At 49.8% G+C, this 22524-nt stretch overlaps 2 protein-coding genes, 1 non-coding gene and 1 pseudogene across 3 annotated transcripts in view; 1 reads left to right on the top strand and 3 right to left on the bottom strand.

Annotated features, from left to right (window-relative positions):
* The window catches only part of TBC1D31 (TBC1 domain family member 31), a 49695-nt gene extending 40914 nt beyond the window's left edge, over positions 1-8781 (top strand). The window contains exons 20-21 of the mRNA XM_053929553.1: positions 1747-1885; positions 8443-8781. Coding sequence (XP_053785528.1) covers positions 1747-1788 — 42 coding nt within the window. The 3' untranslated portion in view covers positions 1789-1885; positions 8443-8781. The remainder of the gene's footprint in view (positions 1-1746; positions 1886-8442) is intronic.
* Positions 8782-12023: 3242 nt separating this feature from the next.
* Positions 12024-12096, bottom strand: TRNAM-CAU (transfer RNA methionine (anticodon CAU)). The gene has a single exon. It is a non-coding gene; the product is annotated as a tRNA-Met (tRNA).
* A 2051-nt stretch (positions 12097-14147) lies between these two features.
* Positions 14148-18341, bottom strand: LOC112315583 (mediator of RNA polymerase II transcription subunit 25). The gene has a single exon (XM_024572325.4). The coding sequence runs from the start codon at positions 16906-16908 to the stop codon at positions 16075-16077; it is 834 nt and encodes a 277-aa protein (XP_024428093.3). The 5' UTR covers positions 16909-18341; the 3' UTR covers positions 14148-16074.
* LOC112315378 (mediator of RNA polymerase II transcription subunit 25 pseudogene) lies at positions 18218-21298 on the bottom strand (annotated as a pseudogene).
* Between the last annotated feature and the right edge of the window lie 1226 nt (positions 21299-22524).

The raw sequence follows: 22524 nt of genomic DNA, 5'->3' as shown, positions 1-22524 counted from the left end.
GTCCTCAGGGAACTGGCCTCCCCGGCCTTTCTGCACTATTCCTGGTATGTGTCTTTCATTGTCTCGGGTGCCCGACCATCCGGGATGATGGGGCTCCAGCCCTCACACAGACGTCCGCTGGGCAGGAGGAAGGTAGGGCAGGAGTGGAAAAGGTTCCACCTCCCAGCTAGACAGTTGCTTTTGAACTCCTTTCCAGAATTCCCAGGTCACATTTCTAGCCACATTTGGTGCAGACAGTGTTGGAAATGAAGTCTCTTTAGCAGGGGGCACTATCATCCCAAATGAAATTAGAATTCTGGTCCCAAAGAGGAGTCCGAGAGAACGGGGTTTGAGGAGACAACTGATGCGTGTATATCACACACACGAACCCTCTGGGTGACCCTCCCTGAACAGCTGTGGCACCTGCACTCTGTGGATGCGGCAGGCATGGTGGCTCCCAGAGGACACTGAAGAGCCAGGGAGAGGACAGGAACTACACAACTGGCTTTCTGTTGCTAGATCGTAATGTCTGTTCTGAAAGCTTTTCCTAATAATTTTCCTTCAAGTCACTATTCCAGACTCATCCTCCTACCCTTTCGTTCCAGGACAGGGAGGGGTGGGAGCAATGCCAGATCACTGGGGCCTGGCTGCAAAGTTGGGGATGACTCTCCTGTGGGTAAAGTGGCACATCTGAGAGCACAGCGAGAACCGGAAGGGCTTTTCACCGTGTGCAGAGATCCCCTTTGTGTCCCGTGTCCTGGGTTCTAGCCTGGCTACTATGTGGCCTCGGAGGATCGCTCAGTCTCAGGCTCCTCATGTAGCAGGAAAGGGATGGATCTCTGTGGTCCTCCTGGACCCTGATGATTCTTTCAAGTTTTTGTTCTTTAATGCATATTTAACTCATTAGCATTTCTAGAACAGAAATTTTGTGTATAAAAGCTGTAGCATCTCTAGACCATTGGTGAACTTTAGGAGTTATATAGTATTTTAAATTGATTGTTTTAATTATCTCTGAGCTATTGTTTTCTCACTTTAGGAAGAAAATAGGGGCTAACAGATTTCTCGACTTCCCTGTAGTCATTATGTGTAGCGAGCGGAGCTGGGCAAAGATTCATTCTCCTCGAGGTGCCGACTGTAGCTAAGAGCTGCTGCACGGTAGCTGGGAACGCTGAGAGAGTAGTCCTAAAAGTTCTCAAAGAAAAGTTCACAAAGGAAACACTTTTTCCTTTTTTTCTGTTCTTTTTGTTGTATCTGTGAAAAGGTGGATTTAGCCGAAGCTGGTGTAATCACTAGACAGTATACATAAATCACCCCATCACGCCACACACCCTGTGCAGCGACGTGTGCCAGTGATGCCAAGTAAAACTAAAAGAGAAGTAACTCATTCTCTGCATTTTGTAGACTTCATTACTAAGACATAGCATTCACGTTAAATAGAGCAGTTGCCATTAATTTTAAAAAGTACAGCTCCATCGTACAGGGTTTGAGATTTGAAATGTAGTGGCGCGAATTGTCAGTTCAGTGACACTGGGACTCCGTGTGCAGGTGGCACTCTGGGCTGCTGGTGGCACCAGAGGTGCCTCTGCTTCCAGGTCCCCAGCCGCCTTGTGCGGGGCAGGCACCAAACTGCCCTGACAGCAGACGGGTCCCACGTGCTTGGGCGTGCCAAGGGAAGCAGGACAGAGGGAGCAGAAGAGGTGTCTCCAGTGCAGACACTTGCATTACCCCAATTTTTATGTGGCTTTTTTTTCACTGATTTATATCCAGTGGGAGGAGGCTGAAGAAAAGGACTTTCAGTTGAACTTGTAAAGGAAAGCTGCCGCTCTTTCAGACGCGTGCAGACGGCAGTTTCTGGAGGAGGAGATACGCGCTGCTTTAGAGCACGCGGGACAGCCGCGTGACGCAGGTGAGTGCGCGGGGCGGGGCCTTCTCGCGCTTTGCGCACCACAGGTGCACTCGTTTAGTGTGGTCTGTGGTCACGGACAAACCCTGGAGGTGTATTTTGGCACTTTTCACGTTATTGCTCAGCTGAAAGGTAATGCCTCATCACCTTTTTGGTTTTGGTCAGAGAGAGTGGGCCAAGGTGGTGGGGCTGTTAAAAAACAGCTTCAATCATGAGAAAATTCTGAGCCACCCGGTGGCATTCAGTTTCATTCCGCGGCTCTGTGGCCCTTGGCAACCCCTTGGTGTACTGGAGTATGATCTGTTCCCACAGTGCCGTTTCTAGTTATTTTAGTAAAAACACGTGCTTTGCCAGTGGCTGGTCCTCAGAACAGTCGTGCATTAAAGTGGCACAAGGAAGCTTACTGTAGGTGTAATCAAACCTGGGGTCCTGGGGTTCTGAGGCTGACAGTGGCATCACCTGACAAGTCGGAATTGCGGTTTAAAATAGAGTACAGATACAGGGGGCTTTTATTTCACTACATTTTGTATTGTTTTGGTCTTTTACACTGTATATGTCTTTTTTTAAATAACGGCCTTATTGGTATATAATTCACATGCTATATCATTCACCTCTTTAAAGTCTACAATTCAGTGGTATCATATTACCATATCTTAAACAGTACATTTAGTTATATAACCATTACCACAACGTTAGAGCATTTTCAGCACCCCAGAATAAACCCCGCATCTGTTTGTCGTCATTCTCCATTTCCTTTCACTCTCCCCACCCCCACCCCCACCCTGGCCTCCTCAGGGAAGTTCACATAAGTGGAATCATACAGTGTGTGGTCCTCTGTGCCTGCCTTCTTTCACCTGGCCTAAGGTTTTCAGGTTCAGCCATGTTGTAGCACGGGTCAGAACTTCATTTCCTTTTATTACCCAATAATATTTCATTGTATGGGTATTGCAGTTTTATTTATTCATTTATCAGTTGATGGACATTGGGCTGGTGTCCACTTTTTGGCTTTTATGAGTAATGCTGCTGTGTGCGTTAATAGTTCACAAATGTAAAAAGTAAAAACACAGGTGAGATGCTGTCACCTGTGTTTTTACCTGCTAATTGTACCTGCTTTCGAAACTGCTGATTCCCTCTCATACTTCAGGTTCAAGTCCCACACACACCCAGAGCGCTTGGGGACAGTGGGGCGTGGAATGTCGTTGTGCACAAACTAAATATTTAAAATCAGCTTTCAAAAGATACTAACCACTGCAGCTGCCGCTTCTCCCCGAGCCTGCCGCTCTGCCCTGACGTAAGAAGGAGAACAGGCTTTTAGGGAAGGTGTGGATTCAGAAACAGAAAAAGGGAAGAAGCTGCCAAAGCCCCTCTCATCAACCAGGAGTCTCCCTCCACGTCGACCCTTCTGCCTGCTTGCTGCCTCCCACCACGCTACCTACTCTTTCTAACCTTTCCCAAATTTCCCCACTGAGAGAGGAGTTGGTTAATAAGCATCCATTTTCCAAAGGTAAATGTGTAAGGATTTTTCATTTCCTTCATCAGGGTATATAAATTAAACCAAAGCCATTTAATTCTAAAGCTGGGAGATGGTCAGCTATAATTAGGAAAATGGCTTTTTGTTTGTTTATTCCTTGCCCAAGGATATGTTTTTTATTGATTTTAGAGAGAGAGGAAGAGTGGCGGGGCGGTGGGGTGGGTGGTGGAGAGAGAGAGAAACATGGATGGTTTGCCTCCTGCACCCGCCCCAACTGGGGATGGAACCCACAACCTTTCTATGGATGCTCCAACTGACTGAGCCTAGCAGGCAGGGCAGGAAAATGGCGTTTGATGGGAGGTGCTCAGCACTGGTGTGTCAGTTAGGGCCTGGAAGGGAGGCACCGGGGGAGTGTGCCGATGACAGAGAAACATCGCTGTAGGCCAGGGGGGACCATTAGCTGTGGGATTACCTGCTACACGGCCCTTTGGGGAGATGTATTAAACTGCCATGGGCACGAAGAGAGGCAAGGAACTGTGAGCTCTCGGGTTTGGAAGGACCTGAAGAGCCAGTATCTGATAAGCGAGTCATCTGTGCTATGGGTTGACGGGAGCGGCGGCCCGGCTGCTGAGCCCACTGCCTTGTTCTGTTTTCTGCCAGTGTCTCAGCTGAAGGCTACGCAAGGTTGAATCTGCTTTTCTTGTCTGTTTTGTTTTGTTTTTTTTAATTCTCTCACTAGAAACTTCTCTGGAGCAATGCGGATGACACTTCCTACATCAGCCACATGACAGCCCTTTAATATTTGAGGGTGACTCATATTCCATCCCCCCACCAGATCAAATTAGCCACTTGGTAATTAGCCAATTGTTTTAATGATTCATTGAGCTAAAACTGAGCTAAAACCATTAGCTACAGCTCTTGAGAAAAGCAGGCATCTTGATGAGTGTGACCCAAACATTCTGTGCGGGGCTCATGGAGGCGTGGACCCTAGGGTGGGACTGGCAAAGGAGGGACAGTCCTGGGTGACTTTAGGGTGAAAAATCAAGAAGACTTTGGTGTCCTGTTGGATGTAACGCTGTAGGAGTTAGGGAACAGTACAAGCACAGCTGAAGGGTGAGTGTAACTTCTGAAGTGAGGGCACTGATTGATTAAAAATGGGGGTGGGGATACCAGTAACCCGTGGAGCACTGTTCTGCTTGCTGCTTAAGGAGCAAGTGCCTGTTGGTGGTTCTAATCATCTGCATGTTTTGTGACTAGGCCCTGCCTTGTTAAAGCCAGCAAGCGGTTAGTTCTCCGGGAAGGCTTGGTAATCACATTTCATAATCCCTTCCAATAAATGTTTGGGAGCTCTATCCTAGCATCTATATTTTTGAGCTGTTTGACAGCTTTTTGTTTTGGTTAAAGGTATTTTTAAATACCTTACTTCTAAATACAGAAATTAAATACAGTTACTTTATTTACTGTTCTTAAATAGTTACTTTATCAGAACTGCTCAGCTCTTAATCCTACCTGCTCTTTCCATGCGCTTTGAATGGTGTATTCTTCCTCTCAGAGTTCTTCTCAGAAGAGGCTTTTCATCCTCAGCAGTTTTAATGTCCTGGGACCATTGGAATTGATAAAGGCTTTCTGTTCACTCCCAGACATCCCCTTTATCACCTCCCTTTTGTAACAGTAGTGCCAGGTGCCAAAGTGAACAGCTTGCCTCCAGCTGTTTGCCCAGAACCTCACTATTGAGTGACATTTCTGAAATGGATTCCTCTACATGGAGTAAGTTGATAAACCAGAAAGATTTCTTCTATTATTTTAAGTTTAGCAGTATTTCAGTAAGATGGTGGCTTCAATTATACTTACGGCACATTTGAAACCAGAGGCAGCAGAGTCAGGGGCACGTGCTGCCTGCCACGGCTCAGCCAAAAAGCAGAGACAGGGACCGGATTATAACTGGCACTTTTGTAATATCAGAGGCCGGCAGTCTGAGAAGGTGGCAGGTAAAAACCCTAACATCCACCTCTCCTTGAGCTTCCAGAAGCAAGTGTATATAGGGGAAACGGGAATGTAGGAAGGGGAATTCCTAGGGGGAGCACAGAGTTGCTATTTCTCTTGGGAGTAAGAGGAGGGGGAGCTGAAAGGGGAGTCAGCAGCTGCTTCTGGGCTGGCTCCCTTTGTTCTGGCTCGCTCTCTGTCTCTCTCTCTCCACTTGCATTAGCATTCCCCTCCGCCCCCAACCCCTGTGGTTTATGGCCAGGGAAGCTCTGTATTCTCTGGCTGGGGGAAGAGGTGTAAACCATTTGCTCTCAGGTGCCCTTGGTTAGAGGAGATAAGGTCTTTCCATTTGCCAGCTGGCTATAAATTGCTCAGACTGTTTGGCCTTGTTTAATTTTGTTGTCTCAGTTTCCCCACTCCACTTGCCCAGGAATTTTCCTAGCGTCTTAGTATCCTATCTCACATTGCTGCCGTTTTCCCTGGATATTGACAATGGAAATCCTAAAATGGAGGTAATGAATGTGTTACCAAACCCAGACAGTAGGGGGCATCCTGCTGCTCGCCACCAGGCAAATCTCCAAAGATGGAGTTGGGTGGAAAAGAAAGGAATCTTTTACTTAACGGCAAGTTTCTCCCTTAAATATCTGGATAACAAAAGCAAGGGGGAAGAAAAAGTCAGAGTGTGACATCAAAAATAGCTGTTTATATACAGGGTCTGGCAGAAGTAAGGCCTGCTTGAGTGTGGTTGGTAGGGTAATGATATGGGTGTGATAATTTCTAGTTTTAATTTGAACATTTCACCTAAAATGTCATATGGTGTCCTTAAGTGTGATAATTGTTATGTTACAGAATTATAGGCTTATGAGTTTGTAATTAGAAAGGGGAAGAGGGGGCATTATTTGTGCCAGACCCTGTATTTGTCATTACAAATACTCCATAGGTTCAAGAACTGGAAATAGCACAATAACAAAAATCTGTGCACAGGGCTGATTATTATCTCCAAGGTCTTTGGAAGTAACAGCAAGTTTCTGCCCATTCCCTCTAAGATGCCCAAAGAAAAACCCTGTCACCCTCTGCCAGCCCAGTTCTAGGTAGTGCCAGGGACCTCTTCCTCCACCCAAAAGTTTCATGACCGTGGGTGGCTCACCTGGGCTCCAGTCGCTGTCTAGTGTCCGGCATCTTCCTGGCCTTCGCTCACAGGCCCTCACTGGCCACGGTTGGCAGGCAGGCTGCCCGCCAGGGGAAGGGGAGAACCAGCTGACCTTTTGCTTTCCATTTTGAAAGTCCTCTTCCAGAATCCCATGCGCTCTGTGAGCCAGTGGGAGTGTCCAGCCTTCCAACCACTGAGGGCCAGTGTCAGCCAAGTCTACCTTTGCCCCTCCTCCCGCCAGCCACTGTGATTAGTGAGCTGTGGTTAGTGAGCGGGCGCCCTCCAGTCACACCTGCGCAGCTCAAACCCCTCCCCCACTTCCAGAGGGGGCGTGCCGTCCCCACTCCATTAGGGAGGGAGCAAGATTCCCAAATTCCCGAGATGGGGGGGGGAGTTGCCGGATCAGAGCAGGACCCAAGTAAAGAAAGTTTGCCAAATATCATCAATGCTTCTCCATCGCTTTAGCACCAGCACTGCTGCCCAGAACAGCTGGAGGCTTCAGCAGAAATCTGCCACTTACTAAGTTAATGATATTCATAACTGTTTTACATCCTTGTGAAAAGAAAATCTCAGTATTAGTTTTCAGGGCTATTACTCATTTGACTTTTCTTGCCTCTGTTCTGGGCTGGGTCCCTGGAACAGCCGTCAAAAACATGTTTGGTGTGGGCACTGTGATGGACAACCAGAACAGCTATGGTCACAAGGCTGAAGGCTGATGGCTTCCCGTGGATTAGTTGACTTTTGACCCCTTGACTTGATTCACTGGAGACTTTGTTCATTTTTGGAAGGGGTGGGAGGAAAACATCTTACAAAAATATAGTCACAGCACTAGCCCATAAAGGAGCTGACACTCTCCACAGTAAAGTACTTGATTTGGTTGTCTCTCTATATATTTTATTGTACTTACTGGGGTGACATTGGTTAATTAAATAGGTTTCAGCACTACAGTTCTACAGCACATCATCTGTTTATAGCACGTATGCTCACCACCTGCAGTCTGGCCTCCTTCCATCGCCGCCTCTGCTACCGCCCTCCACCCCCTGTAATCACCAGTAATGAGAATCGGCATTGTGTAAATATTTTTACTGACTCATACTCTTGTGTCACCTATAAATTCTGTGGTAGAATAGGAATTGACCCAAAAGTCATGCATCACTCAAATGAAAATACAAGAGATTCTTAATTCTTCTCTATTCTGACATGTCAGAACTTTTCAACTAGATCATTCAAAATTTGAAAATTGACTTGACATTTGATAAATTTAGGTTATTGGCGGAAAAACAGAAAAGCATAGAAGTTGTATTGCTTGGGAGAAAAAAACTAGCTTTCAGAAGCTGCTAGAATATGTACCTGAGTTTCCGAGAACTGTATTGTTAAGGTGTTTCTGTTTTAGATTTCAGTATTACTAGCCCCTCTAAATCGGTAGGAAATGGCTCCGACACTTGGACCCGTTGTTACATTTTTATCTTGATTCTGGGCTCTCCCTGTGTTAGCCACTATTAAAATAATTGGATTTATTTATTTTTACTTAATCATTGGGAAGTGGTCATGGTGTATACAACATTACTTCTGGCAAATTGGAATGCCTCTTCTCGTTACATTAAGTATCCTGGTGGGGAAACTCAATTGTTGGTGCAGAACTCACGTTCTCTTCTGGACAGGCTTTGTTCCTGGTTTGAAAGGTTGTATCTCCAGACTAAAAAAATGCGTGTAACCAAAAGCAGACAGATTGTCTGATAGCATGCATTCAATTCAACAAATAAATATGTAGCTTGTAAATGGAACAACATAGGGCCTGGTAATAAGTATCTCAGTAGGCTTTTGTTTAAGAAATTTGGTTTTTAGAATATTTATTTCCTTATTGATTTTTATAACACCTTACCTTTAGAATAAAGGCTGTATCATTGCTAACATCAGAAAATTAAACGATTGTTAATTTTAAATTTTGTTTTCAAGTTTCTTTAAACCAAAGACAAACCCAGTGTCCACACACGATGGAGCCGGATCTGCTGGAGAGAGTGAGGACTCTCCGCTGGAGGCTCGCGGCCCAGGCTCGGAACAGATGTCAGACGCCGCCTCTTGTGGCCACGTAGGAGGCTGGTCACCATGAGAGGGTCGGAGAGAGAAATACCTCTTTTGCGATCAATGACACTGATTTTTAGATTATTTATTTTAAATTCCTGTAAAAATCAACCTTCTGTATAGAAAACTGTGGGTATGAAAATTATGTGTTCTATTAAATTCTTATGCTTTTTGGCTAAGTGGCTTCTGGTACTTCTCACAATAAAAAAATGTTTACACATATTAAAACTTGTGTTAGGCTGTTTCAGGTTGTAAGAACCACCATAAGCCTCCGTAACTTTAGCTGATGGGGGTTAATTTTAAAGATAAAACAGAGAAAGAGCAGGAAACCATCTCAACAGCTGTCCAGCCAGGACCGATAGAGAAGTGACTCAGCAGTGACTAGAGCACCCACCGTGTGGAGTGGCCGCAACTGCAGCCCTCTGTCCTCCCACACAGCAGGATCTCCTCCTCACGCGATCCCACCGTGCTCCCAACACCCTGCTCCCACCATCAGTGTCTGCTTCTCCTGGAGCACCGCTCGTCTCCCCGCCTCCCAACCTTAGCGCAGTGCCAGTCCCCTTCATCACCGTGGGCGAGGTAGTAGTTCTCCAAATGCATTTCCAAAAGGGGGTGGAAGTCGCTCGTGGGCTTGATGTGAGCATTAAATAAGATAACGTGCATAAAGTGCCTGGACAGTGCTTGACGTAGAGTAAGAGGAATTCTTTTCTCCGGTCGTCACCAAATGTCATCTTAATGGTAAACCAAATATCGTTGGTAAGCAGAGCACTCTTTTTGTCTAGTAGTCAAAGTTCTAAAGTGTCCCGTGCAAGACATTGGTTTCCCAAGAGCACTTGCCTCAGCTTCATTTTCTGTTCGTGTTCAGGTAGTTCCACACATGCCTTCACAGGGCAGGCTGGTGTGATTGGAAGCAGGAAGTCACAGGATGTAAAATATGTAGGGTATGATGGGAACTTTGGTGAAGTAGAATTTGCTCACCTAAAAGCGTTCAAATTCTAAAATGTGATTCTCAGGGTTGTAAAGTACAACATAAGGAAGGTAGCCGATAATATTGTAATAACTATGTAAGGTGCCAGGTGGGTACTAGACTTATGGGGGGGATCACTTTGTATATGATTGTCTAACCACTATGCTGTACCCATGAAGCTAATAATGAGTATCAACTATAACTGAAAGATAAAATATTGTGATTCTGCCAGCCAGAATCAGGTATGTATTACCAGTTTCTGACCCCCAGTTCAGGTCCTCTTTTGCTAGAGTTTACACCTTACTCGACTGGTTTTGCAACTATACACACATCTGTTTTATAGTAGACTATCTCATATTTTTTCTCATATCTCATTGGATGAGTTTCTGTTCATCCAATAAAAGCGAGTTATGCATACCCTCAACCAAATGAAATTCTTTTGATCTCCATTTTCTCTAAGCCTACAGTTCTCCCAACAATAATCTTGATAAAGTCACAGCCTTAGCAGATTTCAGACACTTGACTGAATCTCTGGTCACGTGTCCTTGGTTGGCATTTCAAAGGTGATTAGATTTCATGAAATACGTTTCTGATGATCCCTTCCTGCTTCTTGACATTATATCTTCAACCTTACCTTAATTTCTTTACAATTTAAGTTCTCTAGGAACTCAATAAAGTTTGAGGTTGGCAAAAATTCTTCCCACACTGGCTACATTCTGATAGCTTCTCTCAAGCACTCCCTTGAGTTGGTTAAAGCAGAGAGTTTTCTGAAGGCCTTTTCATATTCGTTACATTCATAAGGTTTCTCTTTGGTGTGAACTGCACGGATAAATTTGGGGCTTTAGCTAAATCCCTGTCCACATCCACTACACTTAAAAGAGTTTCTCCCCGGTATGAAGCGGTAATGATGACTTACAAGGACTACCAAAGGCTTAGTTTATGAGTATGGATGCACTTATCACAGATTCTGGACTTCATGTTTAATTTTGTATCACTCTGGGTTCAGCCAGGAGGTAAGCCACATGGTCATTTGAACAGGGAACATTTACAGAGTTATTGAACTATGACAGTGGAATAACTAAAGATGCAATGACAATTCTAAAGGGTGAGTAGGACTGAGGGAGAGTGAAGAAAAACTTGGAAGAAAGGCTCCCTCCCTCCCCCAAGGCTCAGGCTCAGAATTCATTGGGGAAGTGGTTGCAGACCACTGGATAGCAGGGGATTGCTGGGTGGCCCAGGCCAGAGCTGACCCACAGTCCCCAGGTCTCAGGAAGTAAGTCTCTGGGATGCAAACCATCCAGGCCTGTTGGGTGGAAAGCACAGAGTCAGGGAATCAGGACCCGGAAGGCTGTTGAAGTAGAGTACACACTGGCCAGCACAGGCCATGTCCAGAGGGCCACAGGGAAGCACCTACTGGGGCACAGGCAAACCAAGACTGGCCAACACCAGGTACTTGGAGTGCACCAGGGCCCTGCTACTGGCACTAGACCTGGAACATGCCGTGCCCATGCTGGGGGGACTGCAGTAAAGTGGTCAGTGGGCTGAGACTGTGAAGTCACTAAGGGATTGTGAGCTCTGAGCACACGGCTAGGGCAGAACACCCCTGGGCGGCTCCACACACTCGCCGCACTGATGAACTATGAAACAGGAGCAAGAATACGCAAAACAGCGCTTTGGAGCTAAGCAGGGACGCTTCTTCTTCTTACCTGTACTCCAGCACCCCCTACTGGCAGTTTAACACGGGGCACACTAGGAGAAGGGCTTGAAGAGTCCAGTCGGTTATTGGGGAGCAGGTACTAAAGAGTGCATCAGAGCTGAGGGGTAATAAGATATCTGGCACACTCAGGCAAGGAGCTCTAGCAGTTTACTTGACAGAAACATGGACTCAAGTTGGCCTCTGTGTAATCAGGTTGACGTGCCAGAATTTCCTTGGCATGATGTAGATGAAGGTATCCAAAGGCTTGGGAAGGTAGAAATGTAGGAGTGGATTTGTCCCACAGGAACTTCTCACTAAGTCCGGGCTGTGCACGTCCCCCGCAAGGCCAAGGGTGTTTTGGAGCGTGGGACGGCAGGGGTGCTTCCTCCTGGCAGCCCCGCCGCAGCAGGAGGTGGTGGGGATGGGGTTCTCCCAAAGAGGCTCAGCTGTGTCCCGGCACAGCCGGCACGGGGTAGCGTTAACAAGTGTCTCGCCCCTGTTAACGTCTTGCGCCCGCCTTCGATTCGGGCCTCCGACCCCCTCCCAGAAAGCCGGGAGGCTGCGGAGTAGCACGGCGGAGTCGAGGGTTTAAAATCAGTGAAACCTCCCCGCTCAGGGTACTTCGGAAAGTACTGCCTGAGCCCAGCGTCAGCTGACACACCGGTGGCCCCAAAGTGGAAAAGTGAGGACGCCTGTTGTCTCCCAGTCCCACAGAGGAGCAAACAAAATTCCCCTTTCCAACAAGAGAGTAAGGACCAAGGAGTTACTGTCTTTAGAGGAAGAAAAGTATTGTGCCCCGTGTGAGGATCGAACTCACGACCTTCAGATTATGAGACTGACGCGCTACCTACTGCGCTAACGAGGCACCTACAAGCAGTCTTCTGCTGTACAGTAATGAGGCTGTCTCGGAAGGCCTGTGCGCATGCTCGGAAAACTGCGGGTGGGGGGTGTTGTTGGGTTTTTTTTATTGAGTCCTAAGGCAAGATTCAGAGTTACCAGCCCCAGCGCCCGTCTGGGAGGATCAGGTGGCGGAACAGCCCACCCGAGCCTCCTTCTCCTGGGGGTCTGTTCATCAGTCGAGAAACACTGAGGCTTGCTAGACAGCGCTGCGCGGAGTAGCGGGGATAGAAACGGAAAGAAGGTGTGCCTTCTGCATTGGTAAACTCTGATTTTTTTTTTTTTTTTAAATATATATAGCGCCTGCAAAGCGTCTGAGCATTTGTGATCTCGGGAAACACTTATTGGGCACCTACTGTGTTCCCGACCCAGTGCATCACTCCCAGTCTCAAACTGTTGGAGGGGTTGCGCAGAAGCACAGTGATTTGAATATACAGACACTTACGGACGCACACTATTTCGGCCCCACTGCAGACCCCGCCCCAGACGGGTCCCCAGCTCCTCCCAGCGCTGCTGGCCGAGGCTACTCTTCCTAGAGGCGACCGAAGCTCCGGAAACGACCCCTCGAGACACAGCATCAGCATGGTGGAAGCGCCAACGTCATCATCGCCACCTATCCCCACCCCTTCCTCCAGCCCTCCGCCCAGCTCCTTTAAATACAGTTAAACGAAGCTTGAGGACACCCTCATAAACGGAGTGTGGTTTTATACATGTTAAAATAAACACATAATTATTAAAAACTCTCCTACCATCTAAAATCAGTGAGACTGCGGCACACTTAGCATTTGTATATTTTGCTGTATGTAAATTTTACCTTTAATAAAGTAAATTTAAAATGGCAGATTTATAGAAGGGCTTGGGGGGTGTACTGATGTCCACACGTTTGAAGTGCTTCCAAAGATAAGACGGTTTAATGGATCGACGGACCGAAGGACAGAGGCCGCGAGTAATAAGATGTCCACATAGACTTAGGTGGTGGATGTACGGATATTCATGGTGTGATTCTTTCAACTTCTGTGTTTATCTGAAATTTTTATTATGAAGTGCTGGGAAAGGAATTTTTAAAACCACCCAGAATTTGTGAGATAAGGTGGGATGTTAAGGGAGGTTAATTAATGGCAATGAGTGTAAGGATGTAGAGAAAATGTCATCTTAAGAAGCAACTAGAATTCCTGGGAGTAGGGCAACAGATAAAGAGGTGGGGGAGACCCCTGGAGTGGGAGGTCTGTGAGATCCAGGGCAGGTGAGCCCACCAGCCCCAAGTAGCTAGAGGGTTGGGCTCCTTAGGGAATCCTAACGTCTCCTTAGGAGTCCTGGATGCAGGCAGGTTGTACTGACCCCAAACCTCGAGGATGGAGTGGAACTCCACACACTCACGGTCCCCAGTGGGAATCCCACAACCTCCCAACCCTGGAGAAAGCTCTCCCACCCATGCTCCCTGGCAGGAAGACCCCACTAAGGAGTGTTCTTGGACTAAGGTTACTAGGGCCCCGAGACCTTCCTGCAGGTGCAAGAGTGCAGAGGCCCAGGCAGAGGAGCGAGAGGGAACCCAGAGGCACACACTCACAGGAATCTTTGCAGGGCCCACTGAAAATCTGGGTGGTCAGGGCAGTTTCACCCAGACCTTCAGGCCCCAGGAACGCTGACTGATGTGTGAATTAAATCCCACTGTCCCTGTCTCCCGTAATTACAAACTTATGGGTCCAGCAGTCCCACAACTGAGTGTGTCCAACAGGCAGACTCATCCATGGCCAGTTAATCCCTGAATTTGTGTCAGAACTGGCAATTAGAGACAGCTCATGTCCACGAACAGGTAACTGGCCACAAGAACACCTTCCCAGTTCTAAGAGTGTAGAACTCTCTAAACTTGATACCAATGAATGAGGAAGGGGGGGCGGGGGGAGCATATTCACATTTGCTAGTATTTGCACACTAAGCCCTAAAAGGATACACAAGAACCTAAGGTCAACAATTAACGTGTGTGGTGAGGGAGAGGGAACACACTTGGACACAGCAGGATGAACTTTTAAAATAAACTTTATTACTTTAACAGACTTACAGAGAAATTGCAAAGTTAAGTTCCCATAAAGCCCACCCCCAGGCTCCCTTATCAACATCTTAGGTGAGTATGGTACCTTTGTTATGATGAACCAGCTCTGACATGTTATTGACTGAAGTTCATCCTGATTCAGATTTTATTTTCCCCAAATGTCCTTTATGGGCTCCAGGATTCACATCACATGTAGTGGTCACATCTCCCTAGGCTCCCTCAGCTGTGACACTTTCTAAGGCTTTCCTTGTTTGGATGACCTTGATAGTCTTTAAGGACAGGTCGGGTATTTTATAGAATGTTGCTCAACTGGGAATTTGATATTTTTCTGGGATGAACACTTTCCACTGTATACCTTTAAATAGTTGAAAAAAACAGCTGAATTATGTTAATCTACTTCCTACTCAAAAATGTAAGTAATTTAAAAGAGCTATACTGCGGGAACTAGAAGAAAAGGGAAAGGAAAGAGGGAGGAGGGGAAGGGAAAGGAAATTAAGAAGAGCAAGGAGGGGAAGGAACAGGAAGGAGGGGAAGGAGCAGGATGGGGGAAGAGTTCAGTGAGGGGCAGCCCAGCCTGGGCTCCCGCTCTGACCAGTGACAACCAGCTCCAGTCCTGGCCTCGCCCAGCAGCCAAGAGACCCAGTGTGGAGGGGTCTCCGCCATCCCCCAGCAGCTTTGGCTTGTCCCTGCACTGGAAGCAGGGAAAACAGAAGCAGTCCTTTTGGTACTGGGGAATCCTTGGACCCCAAGTCCTGGGACGATGACAGGGAGAAAAAGGGGGCGACCACTCAGTCGGAGTCCAGACACACTGAGTGCATCACCACCACTGCCTGCGGGGTACCAGTCTGGGTCCCCACGTAGGGGTGACCACCATCATCCCCCAGCCCATTTGTGGAAAGTAGACCACATGAGCAGAGGGGCTGTGCATGTATTCTGCTAATACTTGTGCCACCAGTTTTTGAAGACCCCTCTGATCACGTCAGTACAACGAAACGCTCACGTGCTTCCTCACTGTTCTGCAGTCTGGGCAGGTGCCGCAGAGGGATCCACTGGCTGCGCCCTCAATGGAGTCCAGAGTAAGGGGAGGCCAGTGCTACATGGCCACCAGGGGGGAGGAAGGCTCAGAGGCTCCTGTAGGCGATGGCCCCTACACCTGGCCAGCAGTGAATGACTGGTGGCCCAAGACCAGTGGGGGTAGGGGAGACCCCCAGAACAAGCACTTCCCACCCCAGATCTTCGCAAGGTTTGTTCTCTACCTGACAGTGCTTTTCCACCATCAGAATCCTTTTTTAAGTGCTTTATAAATTTTTCTTTTAAACTTTACACACAGTAAATTTTACCTTCTTTGTTATACAGTTCTAAGAGTTTTGACAGAAAGAGTATAACCACCCAGCTGGGGCCTGCTCCTGTACCCGCAGCCCACCTAGTCCTGGCCCGCACAGCTTCCCTGCGGGCTCTACTGCAAGGTCAGGTGCTGCTGAGCTTGGGGGTCTGGAACCCACTCACCCCAGCTCCCTTCAAATGGAGCAGGCCCAGGTGCGGTGGGGGCAGCAATGAAGAAGCCCCTGGTGGCGGAGATGGGGGAGGGAGGCCTGCGGCAGGGGCACTCTGATCTAGGGTAGCAGTGGGTTGAAGAGGAGGCTCCGCAGTTAGTTGGTGGATGGCCCGGGGTTCTGGGGCCCAAGGACAGGTCCAGGAGGGGGCATTTGTGGAGCTGCTCCAGGAGGGCCTTAGGCAGTACCTGAGCAGGACGCTGGGGCTGGGGCTGCCCTTTCACCTCAGAGGCCCCCACAGTGCTAAGGCTCAGGCTGCTTCAGGAAGAGCTGGAGTAGATTCTGCGAGGTCCTGGCCTGGTCCTCCAGAATGGGCCCCAGCCCGGGGCAGGCGGGGTGCCTTCTACGCCCCCATCCCGCTCTGCTGCTCCAGCTTCTGCTGCTGAAGCTGCTTGTAGTTGATGATGGCCTGACGGAGACCGGTGACGAAGGCCTTCTGGTCGTTGGGGATGACACCCACGAAGATCCTCTTCTTGGATGAGTACTGGAGCATGAGCACGCGCACATCACAGGGGGCCGTGCGGGGGAAATGCACACAGCCCACAAAGCCATTGCGCAAAACACGGTAGAGGTCTCGGTGGCACTCCAGGTCCTTCTCCGTGAAATGGAACTGGACCATCCTTGAGTTGCGGAACACAGGGCCCAGTGTGGCCAGCAGTTGCTGGGGAAACAGATGCATGTATAGCTTCTGGGGCCACAGCTCTGTTTTCAAGTTCTCACTGTGCTTCACAAAGACCTGGCAAGGCAGTGACCGCATCACCCTGGTGCTGGGGTCCACGTAGCCGGGTTTGGGCTTCTTGTGCCACTCGAGGACCCCATTCCAGACCATGGGTTTGTTGGAGGCCAACTGCTGCCCACCGAGGGCCAAGGCCCCTAGTTGGGCTGCAGAAGGGCCACTCACCCCTTCTTGGGCCATTGTGTCTTCTGAGGGTGGAGCCCCAGGCTGCACAGTGGGTGCCAGGCCCTGACCAGGGGCCACCATGTTCTGAGTCTTTTTCATGGCTTCCATGTCCTTTTTTATGCTGTTGAAGTTCTCTCTGAGTTCATCCACTCTTCCCTTAAGTTCATTGAGCATACTTATAACCAGTGTTTTGAACTCTGCATCTAGTAAATTTCTTGTCTCCATTTTGTTGAGTTCTTTTTCCAGAGCTTTGTCCTCTTCTTTCCTTTCAGTCATGTTTCCTCGTTTCCTCAAGTTGGCAGCTGCCCTGTGTTTGTTTCAAAGTACTAAGTAGAGCTGCTGTGTCTCCCGAGCTTGGGAGAGTGGCCTAAGGTAGTAGGCGTCCTGTAGGGTCCAGTGGCTTAGGCCCCCCAGTCACCCGAGCTGGGCACTCCAGGTGCGTGCACCCCCACCTGTGTGGGCTGTGTACACCCTCCTGTAGTAGTTGAGCCTCGATTGCTACTGGCACATCAAAGGGAGGGGTTTACCCCCAGGCCAACTGGCTGCAAGGACTGCCTGCAACCACCAAATAAGACCAGCTGTGCAGGGGCCCACAGACAGAGCAGGACTTACTTCAGCAGGGCTCTGGTGCCCACCAGTTCACCCCTTCAGCGTGACCCCCGCGGAGAAGGTTACGGGGTGCTTTGACGTGGCCTGAAGCTGTCCACTGGGTGCACTAGCTCTGGGGCCTCCTGGGAGGTGCAGGCCAAGGTCAGCCGCTGCCTGTGTGCTGTCCACGTGCACCAGGCTAGAGCTACGAAGCAGTCTGCAGATGGCTGCTATTTGTGCTGGGCTGGGAGGTACCCACCAGCAGCCAAGCTGCAAAGCACAGCTGGCTGCTGCTAGTGCCAGGCCTGGGGCCACTTAGCAAGAGGAACGAGGCACGCTGAGGCCAGATGGTGCTCGTTAGATGGACTTTAGCAAAGTCTTTAGTGAAGAAAGGCCATTCTTTCGGCAAAGCCACTGCAAACAGTTTGGGTAGGCCCGAAATTGGGTGGGGCGGAGAATCAGATATGGCGCCCGCCAGCCAGCTCCGTGGAGGAAGGGCTCATCAAAGAACAATGGCGTCTGCCAGCACTTTTGTCTGGGAGAAAGCTGCCGGCCCCAGCTCTCGTCCTGACGCCAGACAATTCAGTTCCTTCTCATTTGTCCCTCGCGCCCTTCGAGCCGCTCTCCCGGGGCTGCAACTCGGAGCGAGCGAGTCCGATTAAGTCGGAGCGCCGGCCCTTTAAGAGACACGGCCGGAGATTCCAGCAGCGTTTCCTTCCCCCTCAGCCTCCGGCCCCGCTGGTTTCTGCAGCCGGAAGTTATGCGGCCTTCTCTTCCCGGCACTGGAGCCCTGGGCGGGGGACCTGCTGCGGGGCTGCGACCCCTCACTCCTCTGGGGGGGCCTCTGCAGCCGAGGTATCCCCCCCAATTTTCACCCACCACACGTGGGTGTGGGACCAGCGATTCCTCGTCTCTGCCCCACCTACCAGTCTCGACGTGCACTCTTCCTTAAGTCTCTAGTTGCGGGATTTCCATTCCGCTAGATTTCAGGCAGTTCTCAACGACGGCTGTCCTGCAGCTTCAGTGCAATTCTGAAGAGCTCGAGAGCCCCAGGCTCCGGTTTTATGCCGGAGATCGTGTCCCTGCCTTCCCCAGCCGGGTCAAAGGTCCCCTCCTCCCCGCAGCCTGATAGGTGTTCCCCTCCGCAGTCGCCCCTCCCCTCCTGCTCCGGGGCGGGGGGCGGATGGAGGCACTCCTTCTTCCGGGCTCCTGCATTCTCGGAACAGCCTGAAGGGGTCAGTATGACGATGGCCCTGCGCTTGCACACGCGCAGCCGCAAAGAGGTGCTGCCGAGTTCCAACCGCTGGTGACGGGAGTCAGGATTCCCTCCGAGTCAGACAACGGCGCCGGCCCCTCGTCCCCGGCAGCAGTTCCCGAAAGTGTTTCCTCACTTTGACACCCCTTAAAAATAATTTTCAAAAATATCTGCGCACTTCCTTGCATAATGTTCAGTTGATAGCTCAGCTTTCTCATTAATATAAACAGTTACAAAGGATGTGATTTCCAATACATTGTATATGCTAATTAAAAAATAAATAAAATGATTTTTAACATGCGTCCAATGAAATTGAACTATCCCATGGATACCATACAAACCATAACCTATTTTAAATATATGTGAATTAGCTCCTCTTGATCACTTGTTAAGTTTATATTAATTCCCCCAAACTTACATTTCTAGTCTACTTACCCCCCTCCCAGAATTTTATTCTCATACATTTAGACTCATCATGGCCACTGTTATTCCCTGAAGTCATGCCGTAACTCCAAGTAATTAGAAACAGCTCGTGTGCATAAACAGGGAACAGGCCACAAGAATGTTGTTTTTCCAGGTGTAGACAAGAACAGTGGACTCTCTAAGCCTGATACCAATGAGTGAGGAAAGCAGGGCGGAGCTGGTAGGGGAGAGTGCCACCGTTTCTGTAAAAGGGGGTCAGGGCAGGTATTCACATTTGCTAGTATTTGCGCACTAAACGCTGAAAGGATACACGGGAACCTGATGTCGATGAGTCAACGATGAATATGTGCAGGGGAGTGGGAACCGCCCACTTGGACACAGAAGGATGAAGACTTTTAAAATAAACTTTATCATTTTAACAATCATAGCTTTACAGAGAAATTGCAGATAGAGTTCCTGTAAAGCCCACCCCCAGTTTTCCTTATTACTATCATCTTAGGAGAGTATGGTACCTTTGTTACAATTAATGAACCAGTTTTGCACGTTATTGACTGAAGTTCATCCTGATTCAGATTTTATTTTCCCCAAATGTCCTTTATGGGCTCCAGGATCCACATCACATGTAGTGGTCACATCTCCCTGGGCTCCCTCAGCTGTGACACTTTCTAAGGCTTTCCTTGTTTGGATGACCTTGATAGTTTTTAAGGACAGGTCGGGTATTTTATAGAATGTTGCTCAATTTGGGAATTTGATATTTTTCTGGGATGAAGACTTTTCACTGTATACCTTTAAATAGTTGAAAAAAACAGCTGAATTATGTTAATCTACTTCCTACTCAAAAATGTAAGTAATTTAAAAGAGCTATACTGCGGGAACTAGGAAGAAAGGGAGAGGAAAGAGGGAGGAGGGGAAGGAAAAGAAAGAAAGGAAGGAAAGGGTGGGGGGAGAGGGAGGGGGGGGCTTTGGTGTCGGGTAGCCCTGCCGGGGACTCCCACTCTGGCCATTGACATCCACCTCCCAGTCCTGGCCTTGCCTGGTGGCCCGAGGGACCTGTGCAGAGGGGTCTCCATCATCCCCTAGCCAGCTTTGGTTTGTCCCTGGACTGGATGTGGGGAGAACAGAGTCAGAGTCCTTTTGATACTAGGGGTCTCTTGGACCAGAAGCCCTGGGAAAGGTGCCAGGAAGGGGGATAAGGGGGTGGCCTGCTCCATTTGGAAGGAGTCAGGGTGAGTGGGTTCCAGATCCCAAGCTCAGTAGCATCTGACCTTGCAATGAAGCCCGCAGAGGAAGCTGTGCAGGCCAGGGTGGGCAGCGGGTACAGAAGGGGGTCGAGCAGCCGAGGGCTGTGCCAGGCCCTGGTGCGGTGGGAGCAGCTATGCAAGGGCCCCTGGTGGCTAGAGGTGGTGGAGGGAGGCCTGAGGTGAGGGTCTGGGGCAGCAGTGGGTTGAAGAGGAGGCTCTGCACTTGGGGTTTGGCCCCAGGGTTCTGGGGCTGAGGATAGGTCTAGGAGGGGGGTGTGCTGGAAGCTGCTCCAGGAGGGCCTTGAGCAGTGCCTATGCGGGGGCTGGGCAGCAACCTGGGGCTGTGGCTGCTCTGAGGCTGCAGAGGTTCCCACAATGTCCTGAGGCTCAGGCTGCTGAGGGCAGAGCTGGAGCAGATTCTGTGAGGGCCTGGCCTGGTCCTTCAGAATCCGCCCCAGCCCAGGGAGTGCCTGCCGTGCCTTCATCCAGTGCTGCTGCTCCAGCTTCTGCTGCTGAACCTGCTTGTGGTTCAGGAGGACCTGCCAGAAACTGCTGACAAAGCTGTTCTGGCCAGAGGGGATGAGGCCCACAATGATCTTCTTGTACAAGTACAAGAGCACAAGTAGGCACACTTCGCTGGGGGCGGGGGGTGCGTGTGGGGGAAGTACACACTGCCCACAAAGCCCTGGCCAATGAGGTGGTAGGAGTGTTTGAGCATCTCTGGGCCCCTGTGGATGAAATGGAACTGGACCTTCCTTGAGTTCTGGAGCACAGGGCCCAGTGTGGGCAGCAGCTGCTTGGGGATGAGATACATGATCAGCCCCTGGGGCCGTTGCTCTGTGCTCTGTTTTCAGGTTCCCACCATGTTCCACGTAGACCTGGCAAGGCAGCCAGTGGGCCCTGGTGTTGAGGTGCACAGAGGTGGGTTTGAACTTCCTCTGCAAAGTGTAGACCCCTGCAACTCGAGGACCCCACTCCAGCCAGCAGTTTGTTGGAGACTGACCGCTGCCCACTGAGGGCCAAGGCCTGCCTATACCTGGGCTGGGGAAGGGCCACTCACCCCAACTTGGGCTGCCTTGCCTGCCATGGGCGGAGTCCCATGCTGTGCAGTGGGCACCAGGCCCTGACCAGGGGCCAGTGTGGACTGGGTCTTTTTCATGGTTTCCAAGTCCTTTTCTATGCTGTTGAAGTTCTCTCTGAGTTCATCCACTCTTCCCCTAAGTTCACTGAGCATACTTATAACCAGTGTTCTGAACTCTGCATCTGGTAAATTTCTTGTCTCCATTTTGTTGAGTTCTTTTTCCAGAGCTTTGTCCTCTTCTTTCCTTTCAGTCATGTTTCCTCGTTTCCTCAAGTTGGCAGCTGCCCTGTGTTTGTTTCAAAGTACTAGGTAGAGCTGCTGTGTCTCCCGAGCTTGGGAGAGTGGCCTAAGGTAGTAGGTGTCCTGTAGGGTCCAGTGGCTCAGGCCCCCCAGTCACCCGAGCTGGGCACTCCAGGTGCGCACCCCCACCTGTGTGGGCTGTGTACACCCTCCTGTAGTAGTTGAGCCTCGATTGCTACTGGCACATCAAAGGGAGGGGTTTACCCCCAGGCCAACTGGCTGCAAGGACTGCCTGCAACCACCAAATAAGACCAGCTGTGCAGGGGCCCACAGACAGAGCAGGACTTACTTCAGCAGGTCTCTGGTGCCCACTGAGATCCCCCCTTGAGCGTGTCCCCGTGGAGGAGGTTACAGTGTGCTTTGACGTGGCCTGAAGCTGTCCACTGGCTCTGGGGCCTCCTGGGAGGTGCAGGCCAAGGTCAGCCGCTGCCTGTGTTCTTCCCAAGTGCACCAGGCTAGAGCTACAAAGCAGTCTGCAGATGGCTGCTATTTGGGTTGGGCCTGGAGGAGCCCACAGGAGGCCAAGCTGCAAACCACAGCTGGCTGCTGTTAATGCTGGGCCTGGGGCCACTTAGCAAGAGGAACGAGGCACGCTGAGGCCAGATGGTGCTCGTTTGAGAGACTATAGCAAAGTCTGAAGTGCATGCCAAGACAGACCACTCTTCTGGAAAAGCCACTGGAAACAGCTTCAGTAGACCTGACAGTTGTGTGGGGCAGAGACTCAGGTGTGGCGACAACCTGGTGGCTTTTTGAAGGAAGCGCTCATCAAAGGAACAATGGCCTCAGCCAGGTCCTGATGCCAGACAATTCAGTTCCTCCCCGTGTGTCTTGGCACCCTTCGAGCTGCTGCTCTCCTAGTGCTGGAACTCACAACACGTGAGTCCAATTAAATCTGAGTCCGGCCCTTGAAGAGCAACTGCCTGGGACTCCAGGAGTCTTCTGTCTCCCTCAGCCTCCAGTCCCGCTAGTTTTTACAGCTGGAAGTTACAGTGACTTCTCTTCCC

Source organism: Desmodus rotundus, chromosome 8 (assembly GCF_022682495.2).
Source record: "Desmodus rotundus isolate HL8 chromosome 8, HLdesRot8A.1, whole genome shotgun sequence".
Taxonomy (NCBI): Eukaryota; Metazoa; Chordata; class Mammalia; order Chiroptera; family Phyllostomidae; genus Desmodus; species Desmodus rotundus.
The sequence above is the reverse complement of the archived record's forward strand: the minus strand, read 5'-3'. Positions and strand labels throughout refer to the sequence as shown.